Source organism: Cicer arietinum, chromosome 5 (genome assembly GCF_000331145.2).
Source record: "Cicer arietinum cultivar CDC Frontier isolate Library 1 chromosome 5, Cicar.CDCFrontier_v2.0, whole genome shotgun sequence".
Taxonomy (NCBI): Eukaryota; Viridiplantae; Streptophyta; class Magnoliopsida; order Fabales; family Fabaceae; genus Cicer; species Cicer arietinum.
Genome location: NC_021164.2, coordinates 77,465,165 through 77,477,613, shown reverse-complemented (window position 1 = coordinate 77,477,613; position 12,449 = coordinate 77,465,165). Strand labels below are relative to the sequence as shown.

Below are 12,449 nucleotides of genomic sequence, written 5' to 3'. Positions count from 1 at the left end.
TTATTTCATATACTTATTTCACATATATTTTATTTGCCTCATTTTAATTGTTTGATTTGAATTGTGTATGATTCTTAAAAAATAATTAATTAAATTAATTTAAATGATAAAATAAGTATGATTTACTGAAATGTCGTTATTAATTGTAGTTAATTAAAAAATTTGATAAACTAAAATACAATAAATAAGGTTATATTAGTGAAAAAAAATACTTAATACTATATTGATATCACAAAATAACAATTAATTTGAGAAGAAAAAGAATAACATAACAAAAAAAAAAGCTAATAATACACCTCTCGTGTGTGTATATGAGAGCAATGTTTTTGTTTTTCTTGTCTGAAACGTGCAAAAATAAAAAACAATACATTCATACTTAATAAATATCCACATAATCAAACACACTAATAAATAGACCACGCCGGTAACGCAAGCTGGCAAAACAAAGTGTACACTATACTAACACTAATCTATATTCTATATGACTCTTATAATAAAACGTGGTTTCGCATGGTATATTTTATCATTGATAATTTATAATTGATGGACTCATCCACAAATGGACCTAACGATATCCCAAAGATGGTATAATAAAAAATATACAACAATTTTAGCATCAGCATTTGACTTCAAAAATGGAAATTAATTTTATTCTTTCTCTCTATAGATATCCCTGCAGTTGTAGGGGTGGGTAGCTTATGTATAAGGGTCATACCTCATAACGGTAAAGCATTAGTATATAATGTGAAATTTTATACAATTGGAATCTATATTGGTTGCAGGTCGATGATCAGTAATCACCAACTATATTCATAAATCATAATTAAAGCATGTCAAAAGTCAAGACTCACTAAAACAAATCCGTTTAATTAGTGTTTGGATATCTTGTGCAGCGACCACAATGGTACAAGCATCATTGTACAATGATTAGAAATCTTTTGAGCCTCAAAAGCACCCTACAAGCGTCATTGGACTAATTACATATAATTTTTTTACTATCTTTTTTGTTATATTTAAGATATGAGGAATTACATTGGTAGCCTTTGAAGATGCGGTTGCACCGCTCCCATCTTTTAAAGAGGTATCAATATTAAAAAGTAAAATATTTGTAATTCCTTAATTACACTGTCATATTTGATAATTATACACATTGATAAATAAAAAAAGAAAACAAATTATCTTTATTAATTATTTGTATATCTTTTTATCATATATATAAAAGGGATAATAATAACTTTTGTGGGTGATACGCATAATTTTATTTAGAGAGTATAATTAAAAAATAATAATTAAAATAGTTTTGTAAACTAACAACTAACAATGTTTTTGATATTTTTTTCATAAATGTAATACTGAGAGAGTACAAATTTTTAAAGAAATATGCTAAAGTTAGTTGTTAACTTCGTAAAATATAATCTTTGGATTTGTGTATTTAACTTTGTAAAATTTGATATTTTTTATATAAAGTATTACTTTTATTTTTTTTAATTTGTCAATAAATGTTTTTCGAGTATTTTTATAGACTCGACTGGTGTAAGGAAATAATTCCACTGAGAATGCTAAGGCACCATTAAATCATTAATTAGATTGAAAGTTTTACAATGTCGATAGATACAAAAAAGAAAAGAAAAAGTGGTGAGTCATTTGGTAGTAGGTTAAATGTTGAGTGCAAATAAAAGAACCATAAAAAGTAAGTCGCTTAAAGATTGTATAAAAATCATAGTATTGGGCCAAAATATTTGAATATGAAGTGATATAGTGTAGGAGCCACATGATAGTGGCGGTGCAACCAAAAATTGGTCGCTTGAAAACGGGGTAATTATCTAACAATTAATCATGCTACTTTGAAAATGATTGATATATACTTTATGATGTATATATAATTTTCTTTATTAAATAAATTTAGATCGGAGGGATGATCTTCAAAATTTAGGTAGATGAGATCTTAAAATTCATTAAAACACTTATAAAAATATTTATTTGTTTTTGTTTAATGACATGAGTAAAAATGTATATAAATTTTGAGAAAGAAATAGATCATACCGCGATATATTAATAATGTAATAGAGAGATAAAGAGAAAAATGAGGTAATAAATAAATCTATGAAAATTTGAAGGTTGATGTATTATTGTTGAATCTTCAAATAAAGTACTTTTGCTCTTTAATTGATGTATTATTATTTATTTATATAATAATAATCTTACATTCCGAAAGAAATAATTGTCCACAATACAAAGAATTAGTAGTATATTCTAATGTATTCATCTCAACGACAAGGAAAGAAATAATTGTCACCCACTTCCGATAGTTTTTCCTCCATGTGTATATACTTGGCTATGGATCTTCAATGTCGAGCCACAAAAGAGAAAATGACTCGTATGCTTGTCACCATGTCAAGATATGTGGTCCCTACTCAATCCATGTGGTCCATGAGAGCATGGTGAATTAAACAATGGAGGGAACATGACCCATCAACCGCAAGGGAAAAGATTGAACGAAGCGGTGATTAGAAATTAGTACATGTTAGAATTAATCTTACTGGAGTGTTATATGTAACTTTTGTTTACAAAAGTGTAACTTATTAAAATGTGTAAATTCAATCTCAATCTCAGTGTAAATTCAAATGTGTCTTTATAACTAGAAGAGGTGACACAAGAGCCAAATAGCCGTTGTGATGGTGAGAATGAGTTGGGATTCCCACAGATAGGTACTAGAGGACCATGATATTTCACTTTGATCTATGGCACCAACATACACCATTGAACCGTTGTTAAGCTGTGGTGTCTTAGAATTGGGAGCACCACTGCCATCTAATTTCGGATTTTGTCCCTGCCACGATTTCTGACTGCAAAAAGAATTATCAACATTATCTCCATAAGTGGTCATTGTGTAAAAGTTAAATTTATATAAAAGTAAAAAGTTGTAAAATCAAATCACTAGCACAATGTTAGATACTTACATCCGTTTGTGAGATTTGCCTACAGATGAGTGAACCACATGTGCTTAATTAATATTTTATTCTCCTAAAACTTTTCAAAAATGAAATCAATTGAGATTCAGTATATTCAATTGGAGTATAAACGACTTTTCCTTCGCCTTTATTCAAAATCTGGTCCCATACATAGGAGACCAGATGCAGAATTCTGAGCTAGCATATGCATTTCACATTTTAGCATCCTTTGGGCTAAGGAGGGAGTTTTCATGCGTTTATTTGGTAAATGAACCGGTTTCACCACAATTATGTTGGTCCGAATAAAATTGGATTTGAATTTCTTTAGATTAAAGAATATGCACCGTTAACTATAAAGTTATTTTTTATTGACAATTAATCAAAACATGTCTTCTCCAGCATATTTTTCGCGAAATCAACCAAGGTCCAAGTAACTGACAAATTAGCACATTTTTGTTTTACCACGAGGTTTTCAGTGTTGGGAGTTTAGACCATTTAGATTAAAAATAAAAGCAGGCAAGGCCAATGAATGCTTCATAACAATAACTTCAAACCTCGAATCCAACTTCAAAATAATTTTGAAAATAATTTTGTAAAAAAAAACCTTGTGAATTATTTTAAATGCAAAATCAATTTTATATGAAATTATCTTAAGTTTTTTTCACTAATGAATTCCTCCAAGTTTGTAGATATCAATTTATGTCAATTTTAATCTATCCGTATGTATATTGCCAATTGTTGTAATGTCAAAAAAGGAGTTTAAAAACTCTGTTTGTAACAATTATATATGAACTTACATTTTATACCTCTTTTTTTTTTTTTATGAACATATTATCTCAACGATATCAGTTACTCCTTTAATTTTGAATATAAATAAAAGTGTGTTCAATAAAAATAAATACATTCATTTTTAATGATTAATTTTCTTTTACATTTTAACGAAGCAATCACTCATTTTCTATACCATGATGACAAAAGATAGCGTGAAATAAAAAAGCATTTGGGCATATAGATAGGAGTGAATTTAACATTTTAAAAACATGTAATAATTTCGTATCTAGTAAAATATTGTAACGTAAAACGCTGAGCCGTCAAATCCCAACTCACCACGTACCCAACGTTCGAATTTCATTAAATAGTCACCACCCTTAAAGTAAAAATTAAACCCATTTTCTGAGTAAATAATCATAATTTACGAAACTAACCTTGGACTGTTACCGTTACCGTTAGTGGTAGAAGAGCAAAACGTGATGGTGTAATCAGCAGCAGATTCACATGTAAACGTGCTTGTTTTATCGTCGTACGCGTAGCTATACGCGCGTGGGCAAGCATTCTTGAAAATCTCCGAGTAACTTGAAGGCTTGCAAGTGTTAGGCGAACCATACGCGCCGCTACAACAATACTGCGCCGACCCAAACGCTTCACAAGCACTTTTACACGCCACGCTCTCTTTCCCATCCACGCTCGTAACTTTAAGCTCTGATGGACACGCGCTAAGAAGATCTCCAACGCAACCAGTACTTGTGCAGTTATCACCGGAGCCACCTTGTGGAACAACCAGCATAGGAACGTTGTAACCGTCGACCAAACTCACGTCGAAGAAATCGAGTCCACCGGAGCCGTCAAGAGTGAATTCCGCTAAGGTAGCTGGTGGTGTTGCTCCGTTGCCGGAGCATTCAAGTCTGCCGGAGTTACAATCGCCGGTGACGCAGGTGAATTTTCCGGTGGAGTCTTGTGAACAGAGTGTGCGGCCCCAGAAGCGACCTCCCCAAGAAGCTGGTGGAGTAATGGATTTGGAGTCGCCAGATTGAAGAACGAATCCGGTGGTTGAAAGCGGTGCAACTCCGGCGTTGGAGAGAATTCCCGGCCAAACTGTGTAATCGCATTTATTAACGAATGTGAATGTAGTTGATAATACCGTTGATGATGAAAGATGAAATGTTATAAGGAAAAAGGAAAAAATTAGTGTATTTATTTGATCCATATAGTTAGTTAATTAAATAATTTGTATTGTAAGAAAGAAGAAGGTGAAGTTAATTATCGAACTCCTTCTTCTTCTGTGGCAATAACTGGGGACAAAAGGCTATGGAAATGGAACTAGAAAGTGAACGGGGGATTTAACTTTAAGTTATATAAGCAACAGATATCGCTAAATGTGCAGAAAATGAATGAGTACGAGTTTCTGGGCTTTGTTACAGAAGTGGTTCGGCAATTTACCGGGCTTTTCGATTCGGGCCTCGAGGGGACCCAGCACCAACGTAGTAGTGAGGCTGGCGGAGCTACCTTGTGATGGGAAAAAAAGCAAAAGTAAATATAGTCATCCATTTTCTCCCAATAGAAATAAAAACAAAATCAATCCATATTTTTCTGGCCTATTTACTAAGAGAAAGATTTAACTGAGAGATAAATTGAACATAATTGAGACAGATAATTATATACTTATTTAGATGATTAAATAAATAGTTAACAATATAAAATAACTAATTAAATTATGTAATTAATTAACTAATTAATCAGCTAATATATTAACACTGTCTGTCTACTTTATGTCCTATAATTTTTTAATAATGATTTGATAGATTTAATTTTTTTACATAAAATTATATAAATTAAATATAATTAAATATATTTTTTAATATACACAATTTAGTATATTTGTGTTTATAATTTATTTCAGATAGAGTATTTAACCTTAAAATTATCGACTCTACTATTTTTAATTATTTTATTTTCGATAAATAGTCTGAAAACGATTATTTACTCAAAAAAATGGGTTTTTTTACGAAACTAACTAAAATTAAACTTGAAATTTCAAAATAAGTCACCCAAGCGGACCGTGCAAGTTGGTTTCCACCGCTAGAAACATGATAGCAAACCAAAATCCAAATAGCAAATTATATACCATTCCTGTCTAGCTACTAGCTAGTATATATGCACAACAAGCATTCGTCATAGATTCGGATTTAGATAATTTATTTTAGCTTTATTTTTGGAGCATTTTCACATCAGTACAAAATGGCCACAATTGATGTGTAGCCTTTTATCGTGAATTGGTCTCTAAAGAATTGAAGTGATAACAATGTTTAAGCAACCCCGCAATTATCAACATCCTTCCAATATTAATATTAGAGATAACATCAAATCAAATGATGCAAAACGCATGCAGGCAATTTTAGAGTTGGTATTTATATTTATTTATACTAATATAGTAATATTAATTCATACTATCAAGATTTATATTTTCTAACGCCAGTTTTTGTAGTTTCCAATTGAGACAAATTATTCGATGTGATAAGTACTGATGGGCGAAGCACACCAACTTGCATTTTAAAATTTTAATAATAAAGGTTATTACTGCTTTTTTAACATAAGGATGTCTGGATGATGAGAAAAAAATATGCCATCAATATGACAATACTATGACATAAGGCATTTCAGTATAGTAGCTGAAGTTACCCAATATTATTATGCCGAGGGTTTTCCAACTTTATTAAGTAAGAGGGTTGACGAAAAAAGGGTATACTGAATGAAATATATATTTTCAGCAACAAATTGAAAAAGATATTTTAAAGAGAGAAAAGTGAGTTTGTTTCTGTTACTGTGACATATTTTTCTGATTAGGTTCAACATTGTGCCAGGAACGAAATAGAGCCAGCCAGCAAGGCTTAAAAAAGTTGTTTGGCAAAAATAATCCCACATCGTATTTAGAGAGAACTTTATCAGTTTCTATAATTTGTTGACATGAATTGAAAAGAAACTCGTGATCCTTCAGGCAATTACGGGGAAACGAAGATTGGTAACGACAATCTGGGCACTCTTCCTGTTCCAATCTGATCCCTCTGCCGAACAACTAAAATTCAAACTAGTATTTTTGGAATGTCATTTGCTTTTTTATTATTTATTAATTATTAGAAGGTCGTTATTTATTATTTTATGTTTTTCGTTGTGGTCGTATCCTGATTGGCGGGGACATAATTTTTTTAATTTAGTCGAATAATGTCCCTTCACCTCATTTATCATGAAATTTCTTGTTAAAAATTTTAGCCCGTTCTTAAGGAGTCAGTTCTGGTATTGGAAATCGCCAGCTCATTCTTGCTTTTGCATCAGCACTGACGACGCCTCTTTAGGCTTGGCAGCCATGGCGGGCTGTAGAGGAGTTACTCGGTACGTGGACGATGGTTTAGACCGTCTTTTTTTTTTTTTTTTTTTATCATCCTCCTCCACAAGTTTCAGAGTTGATTTCTCTTGATATTAGAGTTTCTGCTGTGCGTAGTTTCGTTTGGGCCTTTTCCCCTTATTATATATATTCAAAAATAAAAAATGTAGTAAACTCTACTGGGGAGACAAAATCAATTGCGTTCAATGAGAGGAGTATATATGTAAATATATACAGGATTATAATTGGACAAGATCGGGAGTTATATATGTAAATATATACATGATTATAATTGTACAAAATGAATGATGAATTCTTGTCAGTATCTAAGAAAGTGAAGTATCAAGAATTTTAAGAAGAAAAAAATTATAGCAAAATGACTATATATAAATGAAAAATTCAATATCCCAAGCCATCCATAACATCCAAAACGTTATAGCTTCTGTGGTTGGCATTGAGCCTTGTACCCAAGAACTCCCTAACAGGTGAACTACCTGCACTTTTGGTCCTATGCGATTTCCTGGATTGCCTGGCTTGTGTTTTCTTGGCAGAACCAAGTTCCTCGCTTTTGCTAACTCCCGGACTCCTCCTCCTTGCAATTACCTCCTCTAATAATATCCTATCCTCTATCGAAATTTGAGTTCCCAATGATTTGTTGTTTCTGTCCAATGATAGAATCACAAACTGTCGCATCTTAGACTGAAGTTCAAGTCTCTTGGGAGACCGTGTGGGCATTGGCCTCAACACATTTTGTCTTGATCTTACAGAGCTAATCAAATGGTGAATCAGTGCCAACAATTCAATAATATAAGCATCTATCTTCTGCTTATCGGCATAGTAAAGTGTCTGAAGCCGAATTGGGTTGCTTTCTTTGGTCATGTTATCACCAAAGTCACTACTGCAGTATCAAAACAGGGAGATAAGTAATCATGAACTCTCCTGGTTCCTGCTAACTCCACTTGTTATTTGTTCAAATTATACCAGCATAAACAATCGCCCAAGAGAGATTTAGATTTATAACTAACCTTGTGTTTGCCCATTCACCAACCCATCCGAAACCTTGATGTGCTCTGTCAACAATATCAACAAATAAAAGAAAAATGCATGAGCAGTTGCAGGGATTTCTAACCTATTTTAATCTATGAAAACAAGGCCAACAAGGGGAGAACACAAATTAATAATTGACAGGTATAGAAGAAAAAAATCAAACAAACATTTGCATATCTTACTTGATTGTATTTGTGGCAAATGGTACAAGCCACTGAAAAATCTTATCCATTTCAGCTTTGATCTGAGTGAAGGAGTGCTGCAGGAAATTGCCGTTTCATTTAGCATAATCCAATTCTAAAGCAAAATAAAACTCAATCTTCATGAAGCGGGTCCAGGAAATAACCAATAAAAAGGACAAGAAATCACAAGATAAATGGAAGTCCAGGAAAGGGAGGCTATACCTCTTTTGGGAAAAATATGGTTTGCAACCGGGATGGAAGGGCACTCTTGATATTTTTTGGCAAACCCTTATATAATGTGTCCCTCATATTTGGAGGAAGGGAGGCGGGGCGAGATGCCTGATAGAAACAGACATTGTTGTTTAAATAAACACAATTATTTGATTAGGTAACACAAATTTTATTAGCACGCACAATAAAAACTTACAATCATATTTATCTGATTGATCATGTTAGCATAGTGTAGCGCAAGACCAGCTTCGCCTAGTCTTTGAGGACCTTTACCATACTTGACAACACTTGTTCCTGCCATTAACCCACAATTTCATAACAATTTAGATAATTAATCATGTGTTAATGTAACAATTTAGATGACTAACCATCATACCATGATTTCCAAGGAACTCGCAAATTGTTTGATGTATATAGGTAACAATGTCAACAAGCTTTTCAACTATCTGCAATAAGTAAATACAATTTTGAGATCTAACAGAAAAAGTCAATTGTTGTACTTTTCTCTCAAAAAAAGTCAATCTGCAGCCACAAAACATTCACTGCTATACTAAATATCCAAAATTCAAATTAGGGGAACATGGGATGCAAAAATACTGAGTTCAATAATAATACTAGGAATTGTTCCTTAAGAAAAATAATATACCTCCTCCAAATTTCTGGACCAAAGAGATTTCTTTTTCAAGTTCCTTACGAGCTTTTTTTGATGCTTTAACTCGCTTTGAAAAATTGTGATACTCTCTCCTGCATTTATAGAGTGTATAGCTGTCAATTGTTAGCTAATTTCGGAGGATTTGAATTTTCAGGTGTCTTGCAGATATATTGCAAGTCAGACTCAATCCAAAATGATCATCTGAAAATGTTTCTCAGGACACCAGTGATGAATATTTCAGCCAAAAAAAGGGATTACTTGCTCATAATGGTCGGTAACAAGGTGTTAGAAACCAATTCTTTTCAGGGTAATTATTATGAGATAGTCTATCCCAAGTGTTAAGATAATATAGCCAACTGAGCTAATGAAATAAAAACTAAAACAAGAATTTGAATACCACGTATTATTTGACAAAAATTCGGGGAAAGTTGGAATTTTATGTCATAAAGTTCTAAGTTCTGACCTTTTAGAGGAAGATTCAAGGACTCCATTTCCTTAATCTTTTGCTGATAATCATGTTCAAAACGTTCGTAAGCATTTAATTCATGGTATAATTCCTACATAAAAAAGAAAAAATTGGTTATTTGAAAAAGGAACTACAAAAAATTCTATGGAAACCCTAACTTCAAACGGTAAAGAACTCAAAGCAAATCATAAGCAGGAGAAACATAAACAATATGAAAAACATACAAAAACACCTGAAAACTACATATAGGTAATGTGAAAGATCTAGGAATCAAAGTTATGCAGCAGACATGCAAGAAACGAAAACGGTGACAATGACTTTGCTCAGCCGCCAGTTCACTTTGGAGATAAAAAACCTGCAGAAGTTTAATTAAAATGTCGATAAGCTTACCGCAGTATGATGAACTAGACTGGTAAACTCCAGCATTGTCTTTTCGGCATCTACCTGATATTGCTTGTCGCCCGAGTTATCCGAGTCTAACCTGATATTTTGTTTTTGAGAAAAAAATTTATAATGATACACGATTATTAGTTTAATTATCTATCAATTGAATCACAATAAGTCAGCCTATTCTTCTCATTTGTCACAAATAAGCAATGTATAAGGAAACTCACTTTGAGAAATATCGATGTAGGTTGTGCCACTGTGGGTCTTTACACATATTTCCAAATCTAACTACTTCCCGTGAGAAGACGTTGAATTCTTCCCTAAAAATTTCAAAAAGATAAGGGATCAGAAACACAAACGAAATTCTGAGCAAAAGAAGAAGAAGAATACTACTCTTCAAACAAGCTAGAACCTTTTGTCAACCTCAGCAAGACATATTAACTCTTTCATATCAGTCGAGACTAATTGTTGAATGCCTTCTGATTGTAAAACCTCCTTCTTAAGAAACTGAATGTTTTCTTCAGAAAGTGAGTGAAATAAAGTGGCTCCTTTGGTTATTGTATTAGCTACTTCAAATGCCAATATTGATATTTTTTTCCCTCTAGAAGTCATGCCAGAGACAAACCCACTACTGTTGTTTAGCTTTGGAATGCCACTTCCAAGTGTGTCTAGAACTTCCACTGCCCTGTAGCTAGCTTTACCCAGTAAAGAGCCCTTTTTGGTGACCTGCAAAAAGAAGAGACGTCAATCATGAAACACTAAATTTTAAATGAAGAAGTTCCATCAAAGATCATAAGCTGCCATGCTAGAAACTCAAAGTGAAAGTAGCAAGTTACTGAGGTTAGCAAGTCGTAGTTCAAAATTTCGGTCCACAACTGCATTTTCCCGCATTCTGCCACCATTTCAAGGTTTGCACTTTGTAGTGTAGCCGCAACCACAATTTAGAACAGTGTTTGCAAATAATTGATATGTTGCTGCTTATAATCTGACAATTTAAAGCAATAAGCCAGAGACAGAATGTATTTGTAACGGAAATCACTTATTCAAATCGTGGAAGTTACAGCCCGTGCTTGAATGAAGCAAAAGTCACGGAAAGCAGATTTATACACCATAACCTCAATGATTGGTTTACAAAACAGAAGCAGGTTCTCCTAAATACAAAATTAAGCAAAATAACTCTAGTAAAAACAAGTTGACAGCATAAATCTAGCTATCAGAATTAGACATTGCAAACATTAGTTCACTGTCTCTAATAATTAATTGCTGGCACAATTGCAAACTGAATAACCAGAAATTTATCTACATATTCAACAGTGATAACATTATTAATCTCCATAAACAAATAAGAAGAGAATGAACGGTACCTGTTTTTCCCCCATTGAATCGGAAGTGGATAAACCGAATTCGTTAGAAAACCCATTTTCTTGCTTCTTGTGGTTTTTACCTTGACCATTAGACCTAGAATCTGAAAAAGTTTCATTCTTATCTTTAAAGCCGTTTTCTTTCTTAAGCTTCCCAGAAAACCCCAAAGTGTTCCCTCCAATTTCTGCATTTCCCTCAGCCATCCCAGCAGAGCAAAGTACCGCTCCCATTATACTATATATATTCTTCAATTATTCAAAAGCAGAAAATTAAAATGCAACACGACACTTGAAACAGAAACCCTATACCTGTGAATCAAATAAAATGAAATTCCATTCAGAAAATCAAATAAAGCTTCAATTGAATAAATAAACCGGAAATATTTGGAGTTTAAGAGTAAGAGCGTACCGAATAATTTACAGAGAATGATAATGGAGTTTGAGAAGAGAAAAACCAAATAGTAGATTAGAAAAGGTGAAGCGAGGGAATGAAGATTTTGGTGAAGAAAAGGGAAGAAAAGTCGCTGAGAATTTACGACTCTGAGGTTTGACTTTGAACTTGAAATAATGGTTGAATATATCGAACGAATAAATAAATGAAAATGGAAAAAGTATAAGCAATTAATGAAAATGGAAAACGCGCAAATGGAATGGATTCAATGGAATGCTAGGATTGGAAAATCGGTGATGAAATGAATGAATGAAGTAGTACTACTATTTGATGACTTGTTCGAGGAGGGGAAATGCGGACGTGGCACCCCAAAAATAAACACAACCACGTCTCTAATGCATGAACAGGGAGACCGTACAAAATAGGTCAACTTATATTATGATTGATAATACACGTATATAAAATTATGATGATTCATTTGATGGATTATTAGTTAATGACAGCTGCTCTTGGAAAATAATACTCTATACTATTCTTGATTTTTTAATTAATAAAGGTGTTTTTTTTAATATCAAACGTTTATATATTATATATTAAGTTGACTAAATTAGTTTTATTGGTATAA

The 12,449-nt window shown here is 32.7% G+C and overlaps 2 protein-coding genes across 6 annotated transcripts; both read right to left on the bottom strand.

Annotated features, from left to right (window-relative positions):
- Positions 1 to 2,100: 2,100 nt before the first annotated feature.
- LOC101505131 (thaumatin-like protein 1b) lies at positions 2,101 to 5,297 on the bottom strand. 3 transcript variants are annotated; one of them, XM_012716059.3, is made up of 3 exons: positions 4,157 to 5,297; positions 2,961 to 3,030; positions 2,704 to 2,846 (listed from the first exon to the last, which is right to left on the bottom strand). In XM_012716059.3, the coding sequence occupies exons 1-2, from the start codon at positions 4,933 to 4,935 to the stop codon at positions 3,009 to 3,011; spliced, it is 801 nt and encodes a 266-aa protein (XP_012571513.1). In that variant the 5' UTR covers positions 4,936 to 5,297; the 3' UTR covers positions 2,704 to 2,846; positions 2,961 to 3,008. The 3 variants fall into 3 exon arrangements, with proteins under 3 accessions (XP_004500935.1, XP_073225172.1, XP_012571513.1); XM_004500878.4 differs by lacking the exon at positions 2,961 to 3,030 and having other exon boundaries at positions 2,101 to 2,846; positions 4,157 to 5,294; XM_073369071.1 differs by having other exon boundaries at positions 2,703 to 3,030.
- Positions 5,298 to 7,365: 2,068 nt separating this feature from the next.
- LOC101505557 (protein PSK SIMULATOR 2-like) lies at positions 7,366 to 12,191 on the bottom strand. Of its 3 annotated transcripts, none has more exons than XM_073369330.1 (13): positions 11,843 to 12,191; positions 11,437 to 11,742; positions 10,485 to 10,798; positions 10,300 to 10,392; positions 10,076 to 10,166; positions 9,683 to 9,776; positions 9,214 to 9,311; positions 8,944 to 9,013; positions 8,764 to 8,861; positions 8,559 to 8,675; positions 8,337 to 8,413; positions 8,133 to 8,177; positions 7,366 to 8,002 (listed from the first exon to the last, which is right to left on the bottom strand). In XM_073369330.1, the coding sequence occupies exons 2-13, from the start codon at positions 11,662 to 11,664 to the stop codon at positions 7,507 to 7,509; spliced, it is 1,821 nt and encodes a 606-aa protein (XP_073225431.1). In that variant the 5' UTR covers positions 11,665 to 11,742; positions 11,843 to 12,191; the 3' UTR covers positions 7,366 to 7,506. The 3 variants fall into 3 exon arrangements, with proteins under 3 accessions (XP_073225431.1, XP_004500936.1, XP_027190946.1); XM_004500879.4 differs by having other exon boundaries at positions 7,366 to 8,005; positions 11,843 to 12,189; XM_027335145.2 differs by lacking the exon at positions 11,843 to 12,191 and adding an exon at positions 10,909 to 11,223 and having other exon boundaries at positions 7,366 to 8,005; positions 11,437 to 11,576.
- Between the last annotated feature and the right edge of the window lie 258 nt (positions 12,192 to 12,449).